At 58.5% G+C, this 22909-nt stretch overlaps 4 protein-coding genes across 4 annotated transcripts; all 4 read right to left on the reverse strand.

Moving 5' to 3' along the window:
* Positions 1 to 1819: 1819 nt before the first annotated feature.
* Positions 1820 to 9027, reverse strand: LOC145518974 (ubiquitin carboxyl-terminal hydrolase 17-like protein 6). The gene is given in 3 exon segments (XM_081524238.1): positions 1820 to 1901; positions 6517 to 7592; positions 9013 to 9027. Coding segments are annotated over 3 exon segments (1173 nt in total).
* LOC145518975 (ubiquitin carboxyl-terminal hydrolase 17-like protein 6) lies at positions 8704 to 13641 on the reverse strand. The gene is given in 3 exon segments (XM_081524239.1): positions 8704 to 11543; positions 11546 to 12206; positions 13627 to 13641. Coding segments are annotated over 3 exon segments (1437 nt in total). The 3' UTR covers positions 8704 to 10782.
* Positions 13642 to 13756: 115 nt separating this feature from the next.
* Positions 13757 to 18256, reverse strand: LOC145518976 (ubiquitin carboxyl-terminal hydrolase 17-like protein 6). Its single transcript, XM_081524240.1, is given in 3 exon segments — positions 13757 to 16157; positions 16160 to 16820; positions 18242 to 18256. Coding segments are annotated over 3 exon segments (1437 nt in total). The 3' UTR covers positions 13757 to 15396.
* Positions 17933 to 22870, reverse strand: LOC145518977 (ubiquitin carboxyl-terminal hydrolase 17-like protein 6). The gene is given in 3 exon segments (XM_081524241.1): positions 17933 to 20772; positions 20775 to 21435; positions 22856 to 22870. Coding segments are annotated over 3 exon segments (1437 nt in total). The 3' UTR covers positions 17933 to 20011.
* Positions 22871 to 22909: the final 39 nt, after the last annotated feature.

A 22909-nucleotide genomic window follows, 5' to 3' on the forward strand; every position in this document is an offset into this window, starting at 1 on the left:
GGTTGGGTGGCATCACTGACTCAATGGACATGAGTTTGAGTTAGCTCTAGGAGTTGGCAATGGACAGGGAGGCCTGGCGTGCTGCAGTCCATGGGGTCGCAAAGAGTCAGACATGACTGAGGGACAGAACTGAACTGAACTGAAAGGCTTTCAAATATCAAGTGATTCTTCGTGCTTATTTTCCTCCAATCAGAGATTCTAGGACCCAGCAACCTTTAATTTGTGGGTTTTCCATCACCAACATATGCTTTCAAATACAGCTATGTTCCTTGGGCTTATTTCACTCAGTTGTAAAGGGAAAATGTATGGTACCTCATGGGGCATGTTTTAATAGGCTGAGTGTACACACGACTGAGCGACTGAACCAAATTGAACTGACACGTGGCAAATATCCCTTTCACATTCCATTTACTTGCTGGGAACCACTTCCATGTGAATTATCTTTGTCCTCAGGGCTCCAGAAAATGTGAGCCTTTCAGAGGCTGCAGGTGGAACTATCAGAAAGCACTCACCTTCTGAGCAGAGCCCTTGGTCCAGTGTCGCTGACTGTGCAAGGAGGCGGGGCACAGGTGCACTCACTGTCCCCAGGCCCACGCATGCCCTCTGGCTTGTTCTGGGACAGAACAGGTGTCCTGGCCACTCCTGCTGCACTCTCACCTGCCTCTGCTAATGTCAGGAACACAGGCCTTCTCCGTCCACTCATGCCAACAACCCATCTATGATTGCTGGAGTCAGAGAACACGTTTGCCTGTGCACGCGCTTATGCAGATTTTTATCCGAGCCCTCTTGGTATAATTTGAAAACTAAAGCCCAGAAAGAGGTAGACTTGCCTAGAACACAGTATGTGAGCAGAGACCAGTAGAAAAGTGAGGATCCCAGCTCCCTAAGCCAGTTTGCAGTCCTATCCATCATGCTTGGTTTGGAAATGAGAGACCCTAAGTTCCTGGTGAACTCTACCAACCTGGCCCCACTTGGGTCATTATTCTCTGAGCATTTCCATGGTCACACAGCAGGCACAGAAACAGAGCTCGTAGGGGAGCGATGTGAGATGGTAAAGGAAGAAACCACACAATGTCAAGGCTGGGAGAGCAGGAAGGGCTGGAGGCAGCTCTGCCATGGGGCAGGGGCATCCACAGCCCTCTCCCGGCAATGGGCAATGTGTTCAGAAGTCCAAAGCATGAGGGGGATTCTCCACGTTCCCTGAGTCCTGCCTGGGTGTGGCCCCTCTCCATAGTGTTCTCCAGTGAACACGGTCTCATTGCTACAGTCCACCTTTCTGGGCTTTTAAAACCAGGCTGAGCACACACTCCATTCCCCAGTATAGACAGTGCTACAGGAGAGGAGGACTTACTTTCCTTTCCTACACCTTGTGTGCTTGCTATTGGACTCCCCAAGGGTTCAGTCATTGTGCTTGGGACGTCTGTCGACCTTGGTTCTCCACCATTGACCACCGTGTTCTGAGAGCTTGGAAAAATGCTTTCCACTCACAGAGGTCCCTCAGAGGAGAGAGGAGTTGAAGAAATGAGGGCTTGTAGTGAGCAGGAGAGGGCACAGTTGTGGACCCAGAGTAAGGGTTCCATAAAGAACACCAGTCTTAACCAGGTTCTAAAGGTTCTAATTTGGAAGTAGGAGGAAATTATTGCCCTATCTGAGCTGAGGATGCAACATGAATGAACTAAACACCAAAGAGAGAAGAGGAAATGAAAAGTCAGAAGGAGATTCCTGGGTCTTCTTCACAGCCCTGGGAGCCTGCCTGAAGTACACTTTCACCTCTGGAACTCTGGAGCCTCTGCCTTGAAGACTTGAATGAAGGTTGGGGCTAGTCCTGCAATGCTAGCGCGGGCCGCCAGGAGGCAGTGGCGTCCTGGGTCAGGGTTGCAGGCTGAGCTTTACTGGAGCAACTGGAGCGAGAAAAAGTATGGCTGAGGTCATTCTGGCCATGCCCCTGCCTCAGAAAAAGCATGAGCTTCCTAGTAAGAGTGAACAGCTCAACAGACTGACCTGGACAGAAGAGGAAGGGGATCCCCAGGGTCTTCCCGTTTATTTACTCAGCACCCATGCTTTGAGCACTCACTGTGTGCCAGGTGACTCAGTGGTCCCGAGAGCAGCACCGGAATGACCAGCGCCCCTGCCTTCCAAGGAGCTCTCGGTCTGGAGTGAGGAAAGAGAAAAATATGAAAGCCAGACGTGGAAAGGGAAAAAAAAAAACAAAAAACAAGTGCCATACTGAAAATAAAGCAGGGCATTGTGAGGGAGGGCTTAGAATCACTGGTCAGGAGGGTCTGAGAGGCCTTGCTACGGTGACCAGGATGAAAGGAAGGAGCCTGACCTGCACAGTTTTAGGAGAAGCACTTCTGAGAGAAGGCAGCCCTTACACAGAAGCTTGAAGGCAGAAGTGAGCTGCCCAGGTGAGGCTAGGAAGGTGAGTGTTGTGTCTGGAGGGAGGCTGGAAGGAGATGGTGGTAAGTGGTGGGGTCAGCTCCTGATTCCTGGTAGACTGTGCTTTCTGCTCCTCTCTGAGAGCATTAATCCAAGACTGCACTTATAAACCTTGTTGATTCAACTCCTCATAGTCCCCGGGCCAGAAAATGGCTTATCTGGATGCTTCTGCCTCAAAATCTCTTTGCTGTTGTGGCTGAGAACTCAGCTTCTATTATTTTGGGTCTCCAAAATCACTGCAGATGGTGACTGTAGCCATGAAATTAAAAGACGCTTGCTCCATGGAAAAAAAAGGTATGATGAACCAAGACAGCATATAAAAAAGCAGAGACATTGCTTGGCTCACAATGGTACGCTTAGATAAGGTTATGGTTTGCCCAATAGGCAAGTAAGAATGAGAGAAATGAACTATAAAGAAAGCTGAGCACCGAAGAATGGATGCTTTTGAACTGTGGTGTTGGACAAGACTCTTGAGAGTACCTTGGACTACAAAGAGATCTAACCAGTCAACCTTAAAGGAAATCAGTTCTGAATATACATTGGAAGGACTGATGCTGAAGCTGAAACTCCAATAATTTGGACACATGATGCAAACAACTGATGCATTGGCCAAGACCCTGAAGTTGGGAAACATTGAAGGCAGGAAGAGAAGGAGACAACACAGGATGAGATGGCTGCATGGTGCCACCAACAAAATGAATATTAAAAAGGGAAAATTCTGGGACTAGCCGACGGATATGGAAGCCTGCCGAGTTGCAGTCCATGGGATCTCAAAGAGACGAATACGAGTTAGCTACTGAACTGAACTGAAATGAAGGAAGATTTTTCTTCTAGACGAGGATGACTATTGGTATCATTCCTGTGGGTGATATTTCTGTTTGATTTCACATTATGCTTCCCTTCCAGGACTAGGGGGGTTCCACAGTCCAAGGGTTATGATAGCTGAGGTGTTGATTCCCTTTCTCATTACTGGAAAGAACTGTCCTGACTTCGAGGGCATGATGACGCCCACTCCCGACATCTAACCACGGACACTTTTCTCAGGGAATTCCCCTTGACGAAACCCCGCACGCACTTCCGATCTGGCCCTGGACCAAAGGGCTCTGGATGCAAAGGATTCGGGGGCATTTGGCCTTCCAGCCTTGCCCGCTAGAGATTCACTGACGGGCTTCCAAGTTCAGCACACAATTGCGGGGAGGGAGGAATACCATGGGCTCACCACTCAGAACCTAACACATTACTGTAGAAACATAGTGTGCCTGAGGACAACTTCTGCCCGGACAACAATAAACCCTGGCCTCAACTTTGCTCTCGACTGAGCGCAACTCCAATGTCTATGGTTTCTCACTAGCCATGCTTCCAGCGTTCAGAGTCCTAGCACCAATACAGGACGGAACTGGGGAACATACGCTTTTCTCCCTTCAGGGCCGTTGGTCATGGCCCAAAGCAAGCTCATTTTGAAAGGCATGGGCTTCCTGCCGCTTTGGATTCACTTCATGAGCTCCCTTTCTCTCTCAGTTGCCCATTGTTTTTGTGGATTTTTCTTTCAGGTTTTCTTCTGCTGGGTTTGTTTTTTTTTTTTTTGGTTTGCCTTTTTTTTTTTTTGGAGTTTGTGTTGATTTTATTATTATTATTATTATTTTGGTCCTTTTCATTCTCTTTTTCTATTTTAAATACTCTAATTGACTTCTAGAGTCATCTTTTCAGTTCAGGGGCCCAAAACGCACTACAACTCAAGGCAAAAACAAATTTCACTCCCAGACGAGGACGACTGTTGGTTTCCTTCTGGATGTGTGACATGTGTGTTTGTTTACTCTCCCGTCCTGGATATGATGCTTGCCTTCCAGGACTATGGGGGTTCCACCGTCCAGGGGTTTACCATAGCTGAAGTATTGATTCCGTCGATCCTTACCAGGAAAGTCCGGCCCTGACCCCGCTTTCTTCCTTAGCCTGTTGCACCCCTCCCACCTCCCGCTGCCCCATCCCATGCCAGGACCCTCCCACTCTGTGCTTTATGATCCAAGTGCTCACACCCTTGCTGTCCTTTTGTCTGCTTCCCATGGCACAGAGAAGCGAGATCAGCCAGTATGTTTCTCTCTTTTGCGCGAATTTCCCCCAATCTGAGGCGACCTTCCCATTCCCTCGGCCACGCCGCTCCAATCACCAATCTTCTTTTTCCTCTTCTCCTTCTTCTCCTTATTCTTCTTCAGAGGGTGTGGATGGGGGAAGCAGTAAGTCCGTTTAGGCGATGGGGCGGAGGAAGATGCGTGATGATGATGACTTCGGCCTGTGCGTGGCTGTACTTCCTCATCCGGGGCACGTTTGTTCGTGTTCTTGGGGGAAGATACTGCCCATCTTTCAGTTTGCTCTCTACTTGTGGAGAGCATGGTGCGGTGTCGGTAACCGTGCGGGGGGAAACAGCCCACGGAAGGTTGTCTGTTCCTTTCCCAGCCGACTAGCCGGGTCAGGAGCCACTGTTGTCCCTCGAGGTCTGAGAAGCTACATCGCACCTTCCCGGCCCACCGTTTGATGGAGGGTTTTGGGTTTGAAGCCAACAACCAAGAGAAAGAAAGAAACGACAAGAGGTGATTGACAGGGATGCTCAGGCGCACCGCCACCCCCACCAGGTTGCGGGATCACCAGGCAGTCGAGAAAGCAGCCAGGCGAGGACAGCTTCCCCGCCGCCCCAGGCACATTGGAGGCCGGCCGCATCTCATCGCGTCCAGCGGCGTTTGTCCGGGGCCAAGCTGGACGGGAGAGCTGACTGACAGGGAGGATGGGCAGAGTCGGATGTCCAGTTGTCTTGCTCTCACAATCTAGGGGAGGCTTGGCTCTTTCCTCAGTGTGGGGAGGACCTTTGCTCTCAGAAATGAACGTTGCGTGACCTTTCGCCCCTTAGGAACCAGTGCGATGATGGGGGAGACGTTTCGTTGGGACAGTCTTTGGCTTGCCTTCCTCCCCTTGGCCTTCGTGTTGGTGCTGGTGGTGCTGGTGGTGGTGCTCGTGGCATTGTGGATCGCTTCTCCTGTTCGGCACTCGGAGGTTCTCCAGCATACTCCTTGCACCGGAAATGGAGCCCCAGCGATCTTTGCGGACGAGCGTCCTGCAGGTGACGAACGGATCCCCGCCTCCTTCGGGCCGGACCCTGTCCCAAGGAGCACTAGGCCTCCCAAGGACATCCACCCAGAAAGCCTGGTTGCCCGCCTTCTCCCCGGACCCTGCTCGAAGTTTGGCGGCATTTTCGAGCGTCTGACCGGCCGGAAGGAGACGGTTCATGGTCATGCACCCGCTCCTGCCTGCCCCCCGAAGGGCTCAGGAGCTCGTCTCCTTGCTCGGCTGGCCGTGAGCCTTCCGTGAGGCGTCTCCAGCCCGCGTCCCTCACCAGAAGCCAGCGGTGCGGCCCGTGAATGGAGAAGGGGGAAGAAAGGCAAACCCGCACACGCCCCGTCCAGGGAGGACTCTTCCACCGGCGCAGAAGCGGGAGGCCCTCGGGCCGTGCTCAGGCCCGCTCACGCACCCCATCCTCTCCAGCAACTTCCCAGCAGAGCCAGCCCTCCAGAGCTCAGGCGCTCGGGCACGAACACGTTCAAAGTGAACCCCGAGGCCCCGGGCCCACTCCAGGCCCCGACTTTTTCCAGGAGGCTGCCTCACGGACACCGCCCAGAGGAACTCTTGGTGTGTCACACAGGGCGTGCCGCGAGGGGGCGTGGGCGTCTGCACGCATGTGCATCACAGCCAACCTACCGCCACAGCCCCAGACACGGCCGCGCCTTCCTGTTCTTCCTCTTGGTCCCTCTGGCCCTCCCGCTGGCACAAGGGCCATTGCCGACGTTTGTCGGCCCCGGAGGCTGTGTGTCCGTGCTGGGACGGTCGAGCCGCTTGTGCTCCTGCGCGGGCAGCATGCATTTTCTCCATCCTCCGTGTGTGGACTGGTGAATCACGACTGCGCCGGCAGGCAGGGCAGACTGGACCTTGCGGAGGTCGAAGGCAGGCTTCGCTCGCTTGTGTTCTTGGAGGCGTCTCCACTGCTCTAAGCTGATTCCTTCGACCTCTGTGTCCCCCGGGGACTCCTCCGACCCAGGAGCTCTGCTGCTGGTGCCTCCTGCAGGCTCCCCGGGCTCTGAGGGGTCAGCCCCGAGGGGGGCCGCTGGCCCTCCCCCAGCGCCCCCTCCCGACGCCCCCTCCCGGGCGTAGAAGAGGACATAGGCCCTCGGGCTCAGGGCAGCAGTCTCGTCACAGGCGCTCAGCTTGGCATCGTCCATCTTATACTACTGGCCGTTGCCCGCTCGGTCGTAACAAAAGTAGTGTCCTCGCTCAGCACTCCACCCGGAGTGCACCAGCACGGCATAGAGCACGTAGCCCGGTGGCCCTGCCTTCCGCTCTGACGTGTAGGGCTGCACGTCGAGGCACCGGGGATAGCGCACTTCCTGAGCCCTTTTGGCCCCGCTCGCCTGTGTGAACCGCTTTAGCACCAGCACCAGGACCTGGGGGGTGCTGTGCAAAGTCAACCTCTTGGTGGCAGGTGCCTTCCGGAGACAGACGCCACAGTCATAGGCATTGTCAGCGTCCAGCCTCTCGGGCTTCACCAGCTCTCTCAGAGCTTGCTCCACGCTCTGAGCCACCGTGATGTCCTGGCCGATGTCCAGATAAGGCTGGAACGTGTCCAAAACCCCGAGACAGTGAAGACACCGGCTCTGAGACCTCCAAGTCCCCCCGAAGATGTGACGGATGAGGGCGGTGTCCTCGGAGGGCTGGCCCGATGGCTGGGATGCGCTCAAGCAGCCTTGCCGCATGGCATTCAGAGTGAACATCGGAAACTCGTGGGCATCTTCCTGCTGGTGTCTGTGGAAGGCCGCCAGCAGGTCCTTGCGGGGCCGGATCACCTCTCCCGGGTGAAGGAGGGCTCGGGTCGCGTGAGCTCGCACGGCACAGAGCGTGCAGGAGGTGCGGGCCGGACAGAGGGAGGCGTGCTGCTGGGACACCATCCAGCTGGCCAGGGGCGGCGTGTGGCTCAGACACTGCAGCACTGCATTCACGTAGCAGGTGTTCCCCAGATTCTGAAGCCCAGCCCCCATCCCCCACGGCCCCCTCCAACTCAGGGCGACTTTCTGGCCGGGCGCCAGCCCTGCTGACCCAGGAGCCAAGTCACCCCGCTGAGGGCACCCAACCGCCGGCGACGGCCCCTCAGGGACAGAGGGTCCCCGAAGGGCATTCGCCCCAGCGGCGCTGGGCCGACCACCTGGCCCTCCGGCTAAGGCGTTGAAGGGAGACGGACTCGCACCTCCCGCGTGCGCAGAACCAGCCCCCGGCTCTCTGCAAACAAGGCCCGCGAGGGTTTCCATCTCCTACCTGCAGCTGCACGACGACGCCTCCCTCCCTCAGACGCTCCGTCTCCCAAAAAGGGCCCGGGCCCCGTCCCCTCGGTCCTTGGATGGCTCTCCCACAGCCCCACCCCCGCACGTGCAAGCTCCTCATTGGCTGAGGCGTCCGGGGGCGGGCTCACTCCCACTCCCGACATCCAACCACCACTGACGCTTTGCTCGGGGAATTCCCCTTGACGAAGTCTCGCACCCGCTTCCGATCTGGCCCTGGACCAAAGGGCTCTGCATGCAAAGGATTCGGGGGCATTTGGCCTTCCAGCCTTGCCCGCTAGAGATTCACTGCCGGGCTTCCAAGTTCAGCACACAGTGGCGGGTAGGGAGGAATTCCGTGGGCTCACCACTCAGATGCTAACACGCTACTGTGGAAACATACGTTCTGCCCACCTACCCTCTCTCTTTAACAAGTCTCCCCACCCCAGACCCCTGCCTGAGGACAACCCCTCCCCGGACAACAATAAACCCTGGCCTCAACTGTGCTCTCGACTGAGCTCCACTCCAATTGCTACGGTTTCTCACCAGCCCCGCTTCTAGCGTTCAGGGTCCTGGCACCAAAACAGGCCGGGACTGGGGCACGTATGCTTTTCTCCCTTCAGGGCCGTTGCTCATGGCCCAAAGCGAGCTCCTTTACAAAGGCATAGGCTTGCTGCCACTTTGGATTCATTTCATCAGCTCCCTTTCTCTCTCCGTTGCCTATTGTTTTTTGTTAGTTTGTTTGTTTGGTTTTTCTTTTCGGTTTCCTTCTGCCGATTTTTGTGGGGTTTTTGTTGTTAATGGTTTATTCCGTTTTTGTTTTTTTTTTTTTGGAGTTTGTGATCATTTTATTACTATTATTAGTATAATTATAATTGTTATTATTATTATTACTTTAGTCCTTTTCATTCTCTTTTTCTATTTTAAATACTCCAATTGACTTCTAGAGTCGTCTTTGCAGTTCAGGGGCTCAAAACGCACTATAACTCAAGGTAAAAACAGATTTCACTCCCGGACGAGGACGACTGTTGGTTTCCTTCTGGATGTGTGACATGTGTGTTTGTTTGCTCTCCCGTCCTGGATGTGATGCTTGCCTTCCAGGACTATGGGGGTTCCACCGTCCAGGGGTTTACCATAGCTGAAGTGTTGATTCCGTCGCTCCTTACCAGGAAAGTCCGGCCCTGACCCTGCTTTCTTCCTTAGCCTGTTGCACCCCTCCCACCTCCCGCTGCCCCATCCCATGCCAGGACCCTCCCGCTCTGTGCTTTATGATCCAAGTGCTCACACCCTCGCTGTCCTTTTGCCTGCTTCCCACGGCACAGAGAAGCGAGATCAGCCAGTATGTTTCTCTCTTTTGCGCGAATTTCCCCCAACCTGAGGCGACCTTCCCATTCCCTCGGCCACGCCGCTCCAATCACCGATCTTCTTTTTCTTCTTCTCCTCCTCCTCCTTCTTCTTCTTCAGAGGGTGTGGATGGGGCAAGCAGTAAGTCCGTTTAGGCGATGGGGCGGAGGAAGATGCGTGGTGACGTTGAGGTCGGGCTGTGCGTGGCTCCACTTTCTCGTCCGGGGCACGTTTCTTCGTGTTCTTGGGGGAAGATACTGCCCATCTTTCGGTTTGCTCTCTACTTGTGGAGAGCATGGTGCGGTGTCGGTAACCGTGCGGGGGGAAACAGCCCACGGAAGGTTGTCTGTTCCTTTCCCAGTCGACTAGCCGGGTCAGGAGCCACTGTTGTCCCTCTAGGTCTGAGAAGCTACATCGCACCTTCCCGGCCCACCGTTTGATGGAGGGCTTTGGGTTTGAAGCCAACAACCAAGAGAAAGAAAGAAACCGCAAGAGGTGATCGACAGGGGTGCTCAGGCGCACCCCCACCCCCACCAGGTTGCGGGATCACCAGGCAGTCGAGAAAGCAGCCAGGCGAGGACAGCTTCCCCGCCGCCCCAGACACTTTGGAGGCCGGCCGCATCTCATCGCGCCCAGTGGCGTTTGTCCGGGGCCAAGCTGGACGAGACAGCTGACTGACGGGGAGGATGGGCAGAGTCGGATGTCCCGTTGTCTTGCTCTCACAACCTAGGGGAGGCTTGGCTCTTTGCTCAGCGCGGGGAGGACCTTTGCTCTCAGAAATGAACGTTGCGTGACCTTTCGCCCCTTAGGAACCAGTGCGATGTTGGGGGAGACGTTGCGCTGGGACAGTCGTTGGCTTGCCTTCCTCCCCTTGGCCTTCGTGTTGGTGCTGGTGGTGCTGGTGGTGCTGGTGGTGGTGCTCGTGGCATTGTGGATCGCTTCTCCTGTTCGGCACTCGGAGGTTCTCCAGCATACTCCTTGCACCGGAAATGGAGCCCCAGCGATCTTTGCGGACGAGCGTCCTGCAGGTGACGAACGGATCCCCGCCTCCTTCGGGCCGGACCCTGTCCCCAGGAGCACTAGGCCTCCCAAGGACATCCACCCAGAAAGCCGGGTTGCCCGCCTTCTCCCCGGACCCTGCTCGAAGTTTGGGGGCATTTTCGTGCGTCTGACCGGCCGGAAGGAGACGGTTCATGGTCCTGCACCCGCTCCTGCCTGCCCCCCGAAGGGCTCAGGAGCTCGTCTCCTTGCTCGGCTGGCCGTGAGCCTTCCGTGAGGCGTCTCCAGCCCGCGTCCCTCACCAGAAGCCAGCGGTGCGGCCCGTGAATGGAGAAAGGGGAAGAAAGGCAAACCCGCACACGCCCCGTCCAGGGAGGGCTCTCCCACCCGCGCAGAAGCGGGAGGCCCTCGGGTCGTGCTCAGGCCCGCTCACGCACCCCATCCTCTCCAGCAACTTCCCAGCAGAGCCAGCCCTCCAGAGCTCAGGCGCTCGGGCACGAACACGTTCCAAGCCAACCCCGAGGCCCCGGGCCCACTCCAGGCCCCGACGTTTTCCAGGAGGCTGCCTCACGGACACCGCCCAGAGGAACTCTTGGTGCGTCACACAGGGCGTGCCGCGAGGGGGCGTGGGCGTCTGCACGCATGTGCGTCACAGCCGACCTACCGCCACAGCCCCAGACACGGCCGCGCCTTCCTGTTCTTCCTCTTGGGCCCTCTGGCCCTCCCGCTGGCACAAGGGCCGTTGCCGACGTTCGTCGGCCCCGGAGGCGGGGTGTCCGCGCTGGGACGGTCGAGCCGCTCGTGCTCCTGCGCGGGCAGCTTGCCGTTTCTCCCTCCTCCGTGTGTGGACTGGTGAATCACGACGGCGCCGGCAGGCAGGGCAGACTGGACCTTGCGGAGGTCGAAGGCAGGCTTCGCTCGCTTGTGTTCTTGGAGGCGTCTCCACTGCTCTAAGCTGATTCCTTCGACCTCTGTGTCCCCCCGGGGACCCCTCCGACCCAGGAGCTCTGCCGCTGGCGCCTCCTGCAGGCTCCCCGGGCTCTGAGGGGTCAGCCCCGAGGGGGGCCGCTGGCCCTCCCCCAGCGCCCCCTCCCGACGCCCCCTCCCGGGCGTAGAAGAGGACGTAGGCCCTCTGGCTCAGGGCAGCAGTCTCGTCACAGGCGCTCACCTTGGCATCGTCCATCTTATACCACTGGCCGTTGCCCGCTCGGACATAACAAAAGTAATGTCCTCGCTCAGCACTCCACCCGGAGTGCACCAGCACGGCATAGAGCACGTAGCCCGGTGGCCCTGCCTTCCGCTCTGACGTGTAGGGCTGCACGTCGAGGCACCGGGGATAGCGCACTTCCTGAGCCCTTTTGGCCCCGCTCGCCTGTGTGAACCGCTTCAGCACCAGCACCAGGACCTGGGGGTGCTGTGCAAAGTCAACTTCTTGGTGGCAGGCGTCTTCTGGAGACAGACGCCACAGTCATAGGCATTGTCAGCGTCCAGCCTCTCGGGCTTCACCAGCTCTGTCAGAGCTTGCTCCACGCTCTGAGCCACCGTGATGTCCAGGCCGATGTCCTGATAAGGCTGGAACGTGTCCAAAACCCCGAGACAGTGAAGACACCGGCTCTGAGACCTCCAAGTCCCCCCGAAGATGTGACGGATGAGGGCGGTGTCCTCGGAGGGCTGGCCCGATGGCTGGGATGCGCTCAAGCAGCCTTGCCGCATGGCATTCAGAGTGAACATCGGAAACTCGTGGGCATCTTCCTGCTGGTGTCTGTGGAAGGCCGCCAGCAGGTCCTTGCGGGGCCGGATCACCTCTCCCGGGTGAAGGAGGGCTCGGGTCGCGTGAGCTCGCACGGCACAGAGCGTGCAGGAGGTGCGGGCCGGACAGAGGGAGGCGTGCTGCTGGGACACCATCCAGCTGGCCAGGGGCGGCGTGTGGCTCAGACACTGCAGCACTGCATTCACGTAGCAGGTGTTCCCCAGATTCTGAAGCCCAGCCCCCATCCCCCACGGCCCCCTCCAACTCAGGGCGACTTTCTGGCCGGGCGCCAGCCCTGCTGACCCAGGAGCCAAGTCACCCCGCTGAGGGCACCCAACCGCCGGCGACGGCCCCTCAGGGACAGAGGGTCCCCGAAGGGCATTCGCCCCAGCGGCGCTGGGCCGACCACCTGGCCCTCCGGCTAAGGCGTTGAAGGGAGACGGACTCGCACCTCCCGCGTGCGCAGAACCAGCCCCCGGCTCTCTGCAAACAAGGCCCGCGAGGGTTTCCATCTCCTACCTGCAGCTGCACGACGACGCCTCCCTCCCTCAGACGCTCCGTCTCCCAAAAAGGGCCCGGGCCCCGTCCCCTCGGTCCTTGGATGGCTCTCCCACAGCCCCACCCCCGCACGTGCAAGCTCCTCATTGGCTGAGGCGTCCGGGGGCGGGCTCACTCCCACTCCCGACATCCAACCACCACTGACGCTTTGCTCGGGGAATTCCCCTTGACGAAGTCTCGCACCCGCTTCCGATCTGGCCCTGGACCAAAGGGCTCTGCATGCAAAGGATTCGGGGGCATTTGGCCTTCCAGCCTTGCCCGCTAGAGATTCACTGCCGGGCTTCCAAGTTCAGCACACAGTGGCGGGTAGGGAGGAATTCCGTGGGCTCACCACTCAGATGCTAACACGCTACTGTGGAAACATACGTTCTGCCCACCTACCCTCTCTCTTTAACAAGTCTCCCCACCCCAGACCCCTGCCTGAGGACAACCCCTCCCCGGACAACAATAAACCCTGGCCTCAACTGTGCTCTCGACTGAGCTCCACTCCAATTGCTACGGTTTCTCACCAGCCCCGCTTCTAGCGTTCAGGGTCCTGGCACCAAAACAGGCCGGGACTGGGGCACGTATGCTTTTCTCCCTTCAGGGCCGTTGCTCATGGCCCAAAGCGAGCTCCTTTACAAAGGCATAGGCTTGCTGCCACTTTGGATTCATTTCATCAGCTCCCTTTCTCTCTCCGTTGCCTATTGTTTTTTGTTAGTTTGTTTGTTTGGTTTTTCTTTTCGGTTTCCTTCTGCCGATTTTTGTGGGGTTTTTGTTGTTAATGGTTTATTCCGTTTTTGTTTTTTTTTTTTTGGAGTTTGTGATCATTTTATTACTATTATTAGTATAATTATAATTGTTATTATTATTATTACTTTAGTCCTTTTCATTCTCTTTTTCTATTTTAAATACTCTAATTGACTTCTAGAGTCGTCTTTGCAGTTCAGGGGCTCAAAACGCACTATAACTCAAGGTAAAAACAGATTTCACTCCCGGACGAGGACGACTGTTGGTTTCCTTCTGGATGTGTGACATGTGTGTTTGTTTGCTCTCCCGTCCTGGATGTGATGCTTGCCTTCCAGGACTATGGGGGTTCCACCGTCCAGGGGTTTACCATAGCTGAAGTGTTGATTCCGTCGCTCCTTACCAGGAAAGTCCGGCCCTGACCCTGCTTTCTTCCTTAGCCTGTTGCACCCCTCCCACCTCCCGCTGCCCCATCCCATGCCAGGACCCTCCCGCTCTGTGCTTTATGATCCAAGTGCTCACACCCTCGCTGTCCTTTTGCCTGCTTCCCACGGCACAGAGAAGCGAGATCAGCCAGTATGTTTCTCTCTTTTGCGCGAATTTCCCCCAACCTGAGGCGACCTTCCCATTCCCTCGGCCACGCCGCTCCAATCACCGATCTTCTTTTTCTTCTTCTCCTCCTCCTCCTTCTTCTTCTTCAGAGGGTGTGGATGGGGCAAGCAGTAAGTCCGTTTAGGCGATGGGGCGGAGGAAGATGCGTGGTGACGTTGAGGTCGGGCTGTGCGTGGCTCCACTTTCTCGTCCGGGGCACGTTTCTTCGTGTTCTTGGGGGAAGATACTGCCCATCTTTCGGTTTGCTCTCTACTTGTGGAGAGCATGGTGCGGTGTCGGTAACCGTGCGGGGGGAAACAGCCCACGGAAGGTTGTCTGTTCCTTTCCCAGTCGACTAGCCGGGTCAGGAGCCACTGTTGTCCCTCTAGGTCTGAGAAGCTACATCGCACCTTCCCGGCCCACCGTTTGATGGAGGGCTTTGGGTTTGAAGCCAACAACCAAGAGAAAGAAAGAAACCGCAAGAGGTGATCGACAGGGGTGCTCAGGCGCACCCCCACCCCCACCAGGTTGCGGGATCACCAGGCAGTCGAGAAAGCAGCCAGGCGAGGACAGCTTCCCCGCCGCCCCAGACACTTTGGAGGCCGGCCGCATCTCATCGCGCCCAGTGGCGTTTGTCCGGGGCCAAGCTGGACGAGACAGCTGACTGACGGGGAGGATGGGCAGAGTCGGATGTCCCGTTGTCTTGCTCTCACAACCTAGGGGAGGCTTGGCTCTTTGCTCAGCGCGGGGAGGACCTTTGCTCTCAGAAATGAACGTTGCGTGACCTTTCGCCCCTTAGGAACCAGTGCGATGTTGGGGGAGACGTTGCGCTGGGACAGTCGTTGGCTTGCCTTCCTCCCCTTGGCCTTCGTGTTGGTGCTGGTGGTGCTGGTGGTGCTGGTGGTGGTGCTCGTGGCATTGTGGATCGCTTCTCCTGTTCGGCACTCGGAGGTTCTCCAGCATACTCCTTGCACCGGAAATGGAGCCCCAGCGATCTTTGCGGACGAGCGTCCTGCAGGTGACGAACGGATCCCCGCCTCCTTCGGGCCGGACCCTGTCCCCAGGAGCACTAGGCCTCCCAAGGACATCCACCCAGAAAGCCGGGTTGCCCGCCTTCTCCCCGGACCCTGCTCGAAGTTTGGGGGCATTTTCGTGCGTCTGACCGGCCGGAAGGAGACGGTTCATGGTCCTGCACCCGCTCCTGCCTGCCCCCCGAAGGGCTCAGGAGCTCGTCTCCTTGCTCGGCTGGCCGTGAGCCTTCCGTGAGGCGTCTCCAGCCCGCGTCCCTCACCAGAAGCCAGCGGTGCGGCCCGTGAATGGAGAAAGGGGAAGAAAGGCAAACCCGCACACGCCCCGTCCAGGGAGGGCTCTCCCACCCGCGCAGAAGCGGGAGGCCCTCGGGTCGTGCTCAGGCCCGCTCACGCACCCCATCCTCTCCAGCAACTTCCCAGCAGAGCCAGCCCTCCAGAGCTCAGGCGCTCGGGCACGAACACGTTCCAAGCCAACCCCGAGGCCCCGGGCCCACTCCAGGCCCCGACGTTTTCCAGGAGGCTGCCTCACGGACACCGCCCAGAGGAACTCTTGGTGCGTCACACAGGGCGTGCCGCGAGGGGGCGTGGGCGTCTGCACGCATGTGCGTCACAGCCGACCTACCGCCACAGCCCCAGACACGGCCGCGCCTTCCTGTTCTTCCTCTTGGGCCCTCTGGCCCTCCCGCTGGCACAAGGGCCGTTGCCGACGTTCGTCGGCCCCGGAGGCGGGGTGTCCGCGCTGGGACGGTCGAGCCGCTCGTGCTCCTGCGCGGGCAGCTTGCCGTTTCTCCCTCCTCCGTGTGTGGACTGGTGAATCACGACGGCGCCGGCAGGCAGGGCAGACTGGACCTTGCGGAGGTCGAAGGCAGGCTTCGCTCGCTTGTGTTCTTGGAGGCGTCTCCACTGCTCTAAGCTGATTCCTTCGACCTCTGTGTCCCCCCGGGGACCCCTCCGACCCAGGAGCTCTGCCGCTGGCGCCTCCTGCAGGCTCCCCGGGCTCTGAGGGGTCAGCCCCGAGGGGGGCCGCTGGCCCTCCCCCAGCGCCCCCTCCCGACGCCCCCTCCCGGGCGTAGAAGAGGACGTAGGCCCTCTGGCTCAGGGCAGCAGTCTCGTCACAGGCGCTCACCTTGGCATCGTCCATCTTATACCACTGGCCGTTGCCCGCTCGGACATAACAAAAGTAATGTCCTCGCTCAGCACTCCACCCGGAGTGCACCAGCACGGCATAGAGCACGTAGCCCGGTGGCCCTGCCTTCCGCTCTGACGTGTAGGGCTGCACGTCGAGGCACCGGGGATAGCGCACTTCCTGAGCCCTTTTGGCCCCGCTCGCCTGTGTGAACCGCTTCAGCACCAGCACCAGGACCTGGGGGTGCTGTGCAAAGTCAACTTCTTGGTGGCAGGCGTCTTCTGGAGACAGACGCCACAGTCATAGGCATTGTCAGCGTCCAGCCTCTCGGGCTTCACCAGCTCTGTCAGAGCTTGCTCCACGCTCTGAGCCACCGTGATGTCCAGGCCGATGTCCTGATAAGGCTGGAACGTGTCCAAAACCCCGAGACAGTGAAGACACCGGCTCTGAGACCTCCAAGTCCCCCCGAAGATGTGACGGATGAGGGCGGTGTCCTCGGAGGGCTGGCCCGATGGCTGGGATGCGCTCAAGCAGCCTTGCCGCATGGCATTCAGAGTGAACATCGGAAACTCGTGGGCATCTTCCTGCTGGTGTCTGTGGAAGGCCGCCAGCAGGTCCTTGCGGGGCCGGATCACCTCTCCCGGGTGAAGGAGGGCTCGGGTCGCGTGAGCTCGCACGGCACAGAGCGTGCAGGAGGTGCGGGCCGGACAGAGGGAGGCGTGCTGCTGGGACACCATCCAGCTGGCCAGGGGCGGCGTGTGGCTCAGACACTGCAGCACTGCATTCACGTAGCAGGTGTTCCCCAGATTCTGAAGCCCAGCCCCCATCCCCCACGGCCCCCTCCAACTCAGGGCGACTTTCTGGCCGGGCGCCAGCCCTGCTGACCCAGGAGCCAAGTCACCCCGCTGAGGGCACCCAACCGCCGGCGACGGCCCCTCAGGGACAGAGGGTCCCCGAAGGGCATTCGCCCCAGCGGCGCTGGGCCGACCACCTGGCCCTCCGGCTAAGGCGTTGAAGGGAGACGGACTCGCACCTCCCGCGTGCGCAGAACCAGCCCCCGGCTCTCTGCAAACAAGGCCCGCGAGGGTTTCCATCTCCTACCTGCAGCTGCACGACGACGCCTCCCTCCCTCAGACGCTCCGTCTCCCAAAAAGGGCCCGGGCCCCGTCCCCTCGGTCCTTGGATGGCTCTCCCACAGCCCCACCCCCGCACGTGCAAGCTCCTCATTGGCTGAGGCGTCCGGGGGCGGGCTCACTCCCACTCCCGACATCCAACCACCACTGACGCTTTGCTCGGGGAATTCCCCTTGACGAAGTCTCGCACCCGCTTCCGATCTGGCCCTGGACCAAAGGGCTCTGCATGCAAAGGATTCGGGGGCATTTGGCCTTCCAGCCTTGCCCGCTAGAGATTCACTGCCGGGCTTCCAAGTTCAGCACACAGTGGCGGGTAGGGAGGAATTCCGTGGGCTCACCACTCAGATGCTAACACGCTACTGTGGAAACATACGTTCTGCCCACCTACCCTCTCTCTTTAACAAGTCTCCCCACCCCAGACCCCTGCCTGAGGACAACCCCTCCCCGGACAACAATAAACCCTGGCCTCAACTGTGCTCTCGACTGAGCTCCACTCCAATTGCTACGGTTTCTCACCAGCCCCGCTTCTAGCGTTCAGGGTCCTGGCACCAAAACAGGCCGGGACTGGGGCACGTATGCTTTTCTCCCTTCAGGGCCGTTGCTCATGGCCCAAAGCGAGCTCCTTTACAAAGGCATAGGCTTGCTGCCACTTTGGATTCATTTCATCAGCTCCCTTTCTCTCTCCGTTGCCTATTGTTTTTTGTTAGTTTGTTTGTTTGGTTTTTCTTTTCGGTTTCCTTCTGCCGATTTTTGTGGGGTTTTTGTTGTTAATGGTTTATTCCGTTTTTGTTTTTTTTTTTTTTGGAGTTTGTGATCATTTTATTACTATTATTAGTATAATTATAATTGTTATTATTATTATTACTTTAGTCCTTTTCATTCTCTTTTTCTATTTTAAATACTCCAATTGACTTCTAGAGTCGTCTTTGCAGTTCAGGGGCTCAAAACGCACTATAACTCAAGGTAAAAACAGATTTCACTCCCGGACGAGGACGACTGTTGGTTTCCTTCTGGATGTGTGACATGTGTGTTTGTTTGCTCTCCCGTCCTGGATGTGATGCTTGCCTTCCAGGACTATGGGGGTTCCACCGTCCAGGGGTTTACCATAGCTGAAGTGTTGATTCCGTCGCTCCTTACCAGGAAAGTCCGGCCCTGACCCTGCTTTCTTCCTTAGCCTGTTGCACCCCTCCCACCTCCCGCTGCCCCATCCCATGCCAGGACCCTCCCGCTCTGTGCTTTATGATCCAAGTGCTCACACCCTCGCTGTCCTTTTGCCTGCTTCCCACGGCACAGAGAAGCGAGATCAGCCAGTATGTTTCTCTCTTTTGCGCGAATTTCCCCCAACCTGAGGCGACCTTCCCATTCCCTCGGCCACGCCGCTCCAATCACCGATCTTCTTTTTCTTCTTCTCCTCCTCCTCCTTCTTCTTCTTCAGAGGGTGTGGATGGGGCAAGCAGTAAGTCCGTTTAGGCGATGGGGCGGAGGAAGATGCGTGGTGACGTTGAGGTCGGGCTGTGCGTGGCTCCACTTTCTCGTCCGGGGCACGTTTCTTCGTGTTCTTGGGGGAAGATACTGCCCATCTTTCGGTTTGCTCTCTACTTGTGGAGAGCATGGTGCGGTGTCGGTAACCGTGCGGGGGGAAACAGCCCACGGAAGGTTGTCTGTTCCTTTCCCAGTCGACTAGCCGGGTCAGGAGCCACTGTTGTCCCTCTAGGTCTGAGAAGCTACATCGCACCTTCCCGGCCCACCGTTTGATGGAGGGCTTTGGGTTTGAAGCCAACAACCAAGAGAAAGAAAGAAACCGCAAGAGGTGATCGACAGGGGTGCTCAGGCGCACCCCCACCCCCACCAGGTTGCGGGATCACCAGGCAGTCGAGAAAGCAGCCAGGCGAGGACAGCTTCCCCGCCGCCCCAGACACTTTGGAGGCCGGCCGCATCTCATCGCGCCCAGTGGCGTTTGTCCGGGGCCAAGCTGGACGAGACAGCTGACTGACGGGGAGGATGGGCAGAGTCGGATGTCCCGTTGTCTTGCTCTCACAACCTAGGGGAGGCTTGGCTCTTTGCTCAGCGCGGGGAGGACCTTTGCTCTCAGAAATGAACGTTGCGTGACCTTTCGCCCCTTAGGAACCAGTGCGATGTTGGGGGAGACGTTGCGCTGGGACAGTCGTTGGCTTGCCTTCCTCCCCTTGGCCTTCGTGTTGGTGCTGGTGGTGCTGGTGGTGCTGGTGGTGGTGCTCGTGGCATTGTGGATCGCTTCTCCTGTTCGGCACTCGGAGGTTCTCCAGCATACTCCTTGCACCGGAAATGGAGCCCCAGCGATCTTTGCGGACGAGCGTCCTGCAGGTGACGAACGGATCCCCGCCTCCTTCGGGCCGGACCCTGTCCCCAGGAGCACTAGGCCTCCCAAGGACATCCACCCAGAAAGCCGGGTTGCCCGCCTTCTCCCCGGACCCTGCTCGAAGTTTGGGGGCATTTTCGTGCGTCTGACCGGCCGGAAGGAGACGGTTCATGGTCCTGCACCCGCTCCTGCCTGCCCCCCGAAGGGCTCAGGAGCTCGTCTCCTTGCTCGGCTGGCCGTGAGCCTTCCGTGAGGCGTCTCCAGCCCGCGTCCCTCACCAGAAGCCAGCGGTGCGGCCCGTGAATGGAGAAAGGGGAAGAAAGGCAAACCCGCACACGCCCCGTCCAGGGAGGGCTCTCCCACCCGCGCAGAAGCGGGAGGCCCTCGGGTCGTGCTCAGGCCCGCTCACGCACCCCATCCTCTCCAGCAACTTCCCAGCAGAGCCAGCCCTCCAGAGCTCAGGCGCTCGGGCACGAACACGTTCCAAGCCAACCCCGAGGCCCCGGGCCCACTCCAGGCCCCGACGTTTTCCAGGAGGCTGCCTCACGGACACCGCCCAGAGGAACTCTTGGTGCGTCACACAGGGCGTGCCGCGAGGGGGCGTGGGCGTCTGCACGCATGTGCGTCACAGCCGACCTACCGCCACAGCCCCAGACACGGCCGCGCCTTCCTGTTCTTCCTCTTGGGCCCTCTGGCCCTCCCGCTGGCACAAGGGCCGTTGCCGACGTTCGTCGGCCCCGGAGGCGGGGTGTCCGCGCTGGGACGGTCGAGCCGCTCGTGCTCCTGCGCGGGCAGCTTGCCGTTTCTCCCTCCTCCGTGTGTGGACTGGTGAATCACGACGGCGCCGGCAGGCAGGGCAGACTGGACCTTGCGGAGGTCGAAGGCAGGCTTCGCTCGCTTGTGTTCTTGGAGGCGTCTCCACTGCTCTAAGCTGATTCCTTCGACCTCTGTGTCCCCCCGGGGACCCCTCCGACCCAGGAGCTCTGCCGCTGGCGCCTCCTGCAGGCTCCCCGGGCTCTGAGGGGTCAGCCCCGAGGGGGGCCGCTGGCCCTCCCCCAGCGCCCCCTCCCGACGCCCCCTCCCGGGCGTAGAAGAGGACGTAGGCCCTCTGGCTCAGGGCAGCAGTCTCGTCACAGGCGCTCACCTTGGCATCGTCCATCTTATACCACTGGCCGTTGCCCGCTCGGACATAACAAAAGTAATGTCCTCGCTCAGCACTCCACCCGGAGTGCACCAGCACGGCATAGAGCACGTAGCCCGGTGGCCCTGCCTTCCGCTCTGACGTGTAGGGCTGCACGTCGAGGCACCGGGGATAGCGCACTTCCTGAGCCCTTTTGGCCCCGCTCGCCTGTGTGAACCGCTTCAGCACCAGCACCAGGACCTGGGGGTGCTGTGCAAAGTCAACTTCTTGGTGGCAGGCGTCTTCTGGAGACAGACGCCACAGTCATAGGCATTGTCAGCGTCCAGCCTCTCGGGCTTCACCAGCTCTGTCAGAGCTTGCTCCACGCTCTGAGCCACCGTGATGTCCAGGCCGATGTCCTGATAAGGCTGGAACGTGTCCAAAACCCCGAGACAGTGAAGACACCGGCTCTGAGACCTCCAAGTCCCCCCGAAGATGTGACGGATGAGGGCGGTGTCCTCGGAGGGCTGGCCCGATGGCTGGGATGCGCTCAAGCAGCCTTGCCGCATGGCATTCAGAGTGAACATCGGAAACTCGTGGGCATCTTCCTGCTGGTGTCTGTGGAAGGCCGCCAGCAGGTCCTTGCGGGGCCGGATCACCTCTCCCGGGTGAAGGAGGGCTCGGGTCGCGTGAGCTCGCACGGCACAGAGCGTGCAGGAGGTGCGGGCCGGACAGAGGGAGGCGTGCTGCTGGGACACCATCCAGCTGGCCAGGGGCGGCGTGTGGCTCAGACACTGCAGCACTGCATTCACGTAGCAGGTGTTCCCCAGATTCTGAAGCCCAGCCCCCATCCCCCACGGCCCCCTCCAACTCAGGGCGACTTTCTGGCCGGGCGCCAGCCCTGCTGACCCAGGAGCCAAGTCACCCCGCTGAGGGCACCCAACCGCCGGCGACGGCCCCTCAGGGACAGAGGGTCCCCGAAGGGCATTCGCCCCAGCGGCGCTGGGCCGACCACCTGGCCCTCCGGCTAAGGCGTTGAAGGGAGACGGACTCGCACCTCCCGCGTGCGCAGAACCAGCCCCCGGCTCTCTGCAAACAAGGCCCGCGAGGGTTTCCATCTCCTACCTGCAGCTGCACGACGACGCCTCCCTCCCTCAGACGCTCCGTCTCCCAAAAAGGGCCCGGGCCCCGTCCCCTCGGTCCTTGGATGGCTCTCCCACAGCCCCACCCCCGCACGTGCAAGCTCCTCATTGGCTGAGGCGTCCGGGGGCGGGCTCACTCCCACTCCCGACATCCAACCACCACTGACGCTTTGCTCGGGGAATTCCCCTTGACGAAGTCTCGCACCCGCTTCCGATCTGGCCCTGGACCAAAGGGCTCTGCATGCAAAGGATTCGGGGGCATTTGGCCTTCCAGCCTTGCCCGCTAGAGATTCACTGCCGGGCTTCCAAGTTCAGCACACAGTGGCGGGTAGGGAGGAATTCCGTGGGCTCACCACTCAGATGCTAACACGCTACTGTGGAAACATACGTTCTGCCCACCTACCCTCTCTCTTTAACAAGTCTCCCCACCCCAGACCCCTGCCTGAGGACAACCCCTCCCCGGACAACAATAAACCCTGGCCTCAACTGTGCTCTCGACTGAGCTCCACTCCAATTGCTACGGTTTCTCACCAGCCCCGCTTCTAGCGTTCAGGGTCCTGGCACCAAAACAGGCCGGGACTGGGGCACGTATGCTTTTCTCCCTTCAGGGCCGTTGCTCATGGCCCAAAGCGAGCTCCTTTACAAAGGCATAGGCTTGCTGCCACTTTGGATTCATTTCATCAGCTCCCTTTCTCTCTCCGTTGCCTATTGTTTTTTGTTAGTTTGTTTGTTTGGTTTTTCTTTTCGGTTTCCTTCTGCCGATTTTTGTGGGGTTTTTGTTGTTAATGGTTTATTCCGTTTTTGTTTTTTTTTTTTTGGAGTTTGTGATCATTTTATTACTATTATTAGTATAATTATAATTGTTATTATTATTATTACTTTAGTCCTTTTCATTCTCTTTTTCTATTTTAAATACTCTAATTGACTTCTAGAGTCGTCTTTGCAGTTCAGGGGCTCAAAACGCACTATAACTCAAGGTAAAAACAGATTTCACTCCCGGACGAGGACGACTGTTGGTTTCCTTCTGGATGTGTGACATGTGTGTTTGTTTGCTCTCCCGTCCTGGATGTGATGCTTGCCTTCCAGGACTATGGGGGTTCCACCGTCCAGGGGTTTACCATAGCTGAAGTGTTGATTCCGTCGCTCCTTACCAGGAAAGTCCGGCCCTGACCCTGCTTTCTTCCTTAGCCTGTTGCACCCCTCCCACCTCCCGCTGCCCCATCCCATGCCAGGACCCTCCCGCTCTGTGCTTTATGATCCA

This window comes from Giraffa tippelskirchi, chromosome 8, assembly GCF_054371585.1.
Source record: "Giraffa tippelskirchi isolate mGirTip1 chromosome 8, T2T-mGirTip1v1.2.pri, whole genome shotgun sequence".
Taxonomy (NCBI): domain Eukaryota; kingdom Metazoa; phylum Chordata; class Mammalia; order Artiodactyla; family Giraffidae; genus Giraffa; species Giraffa tippelskirchi.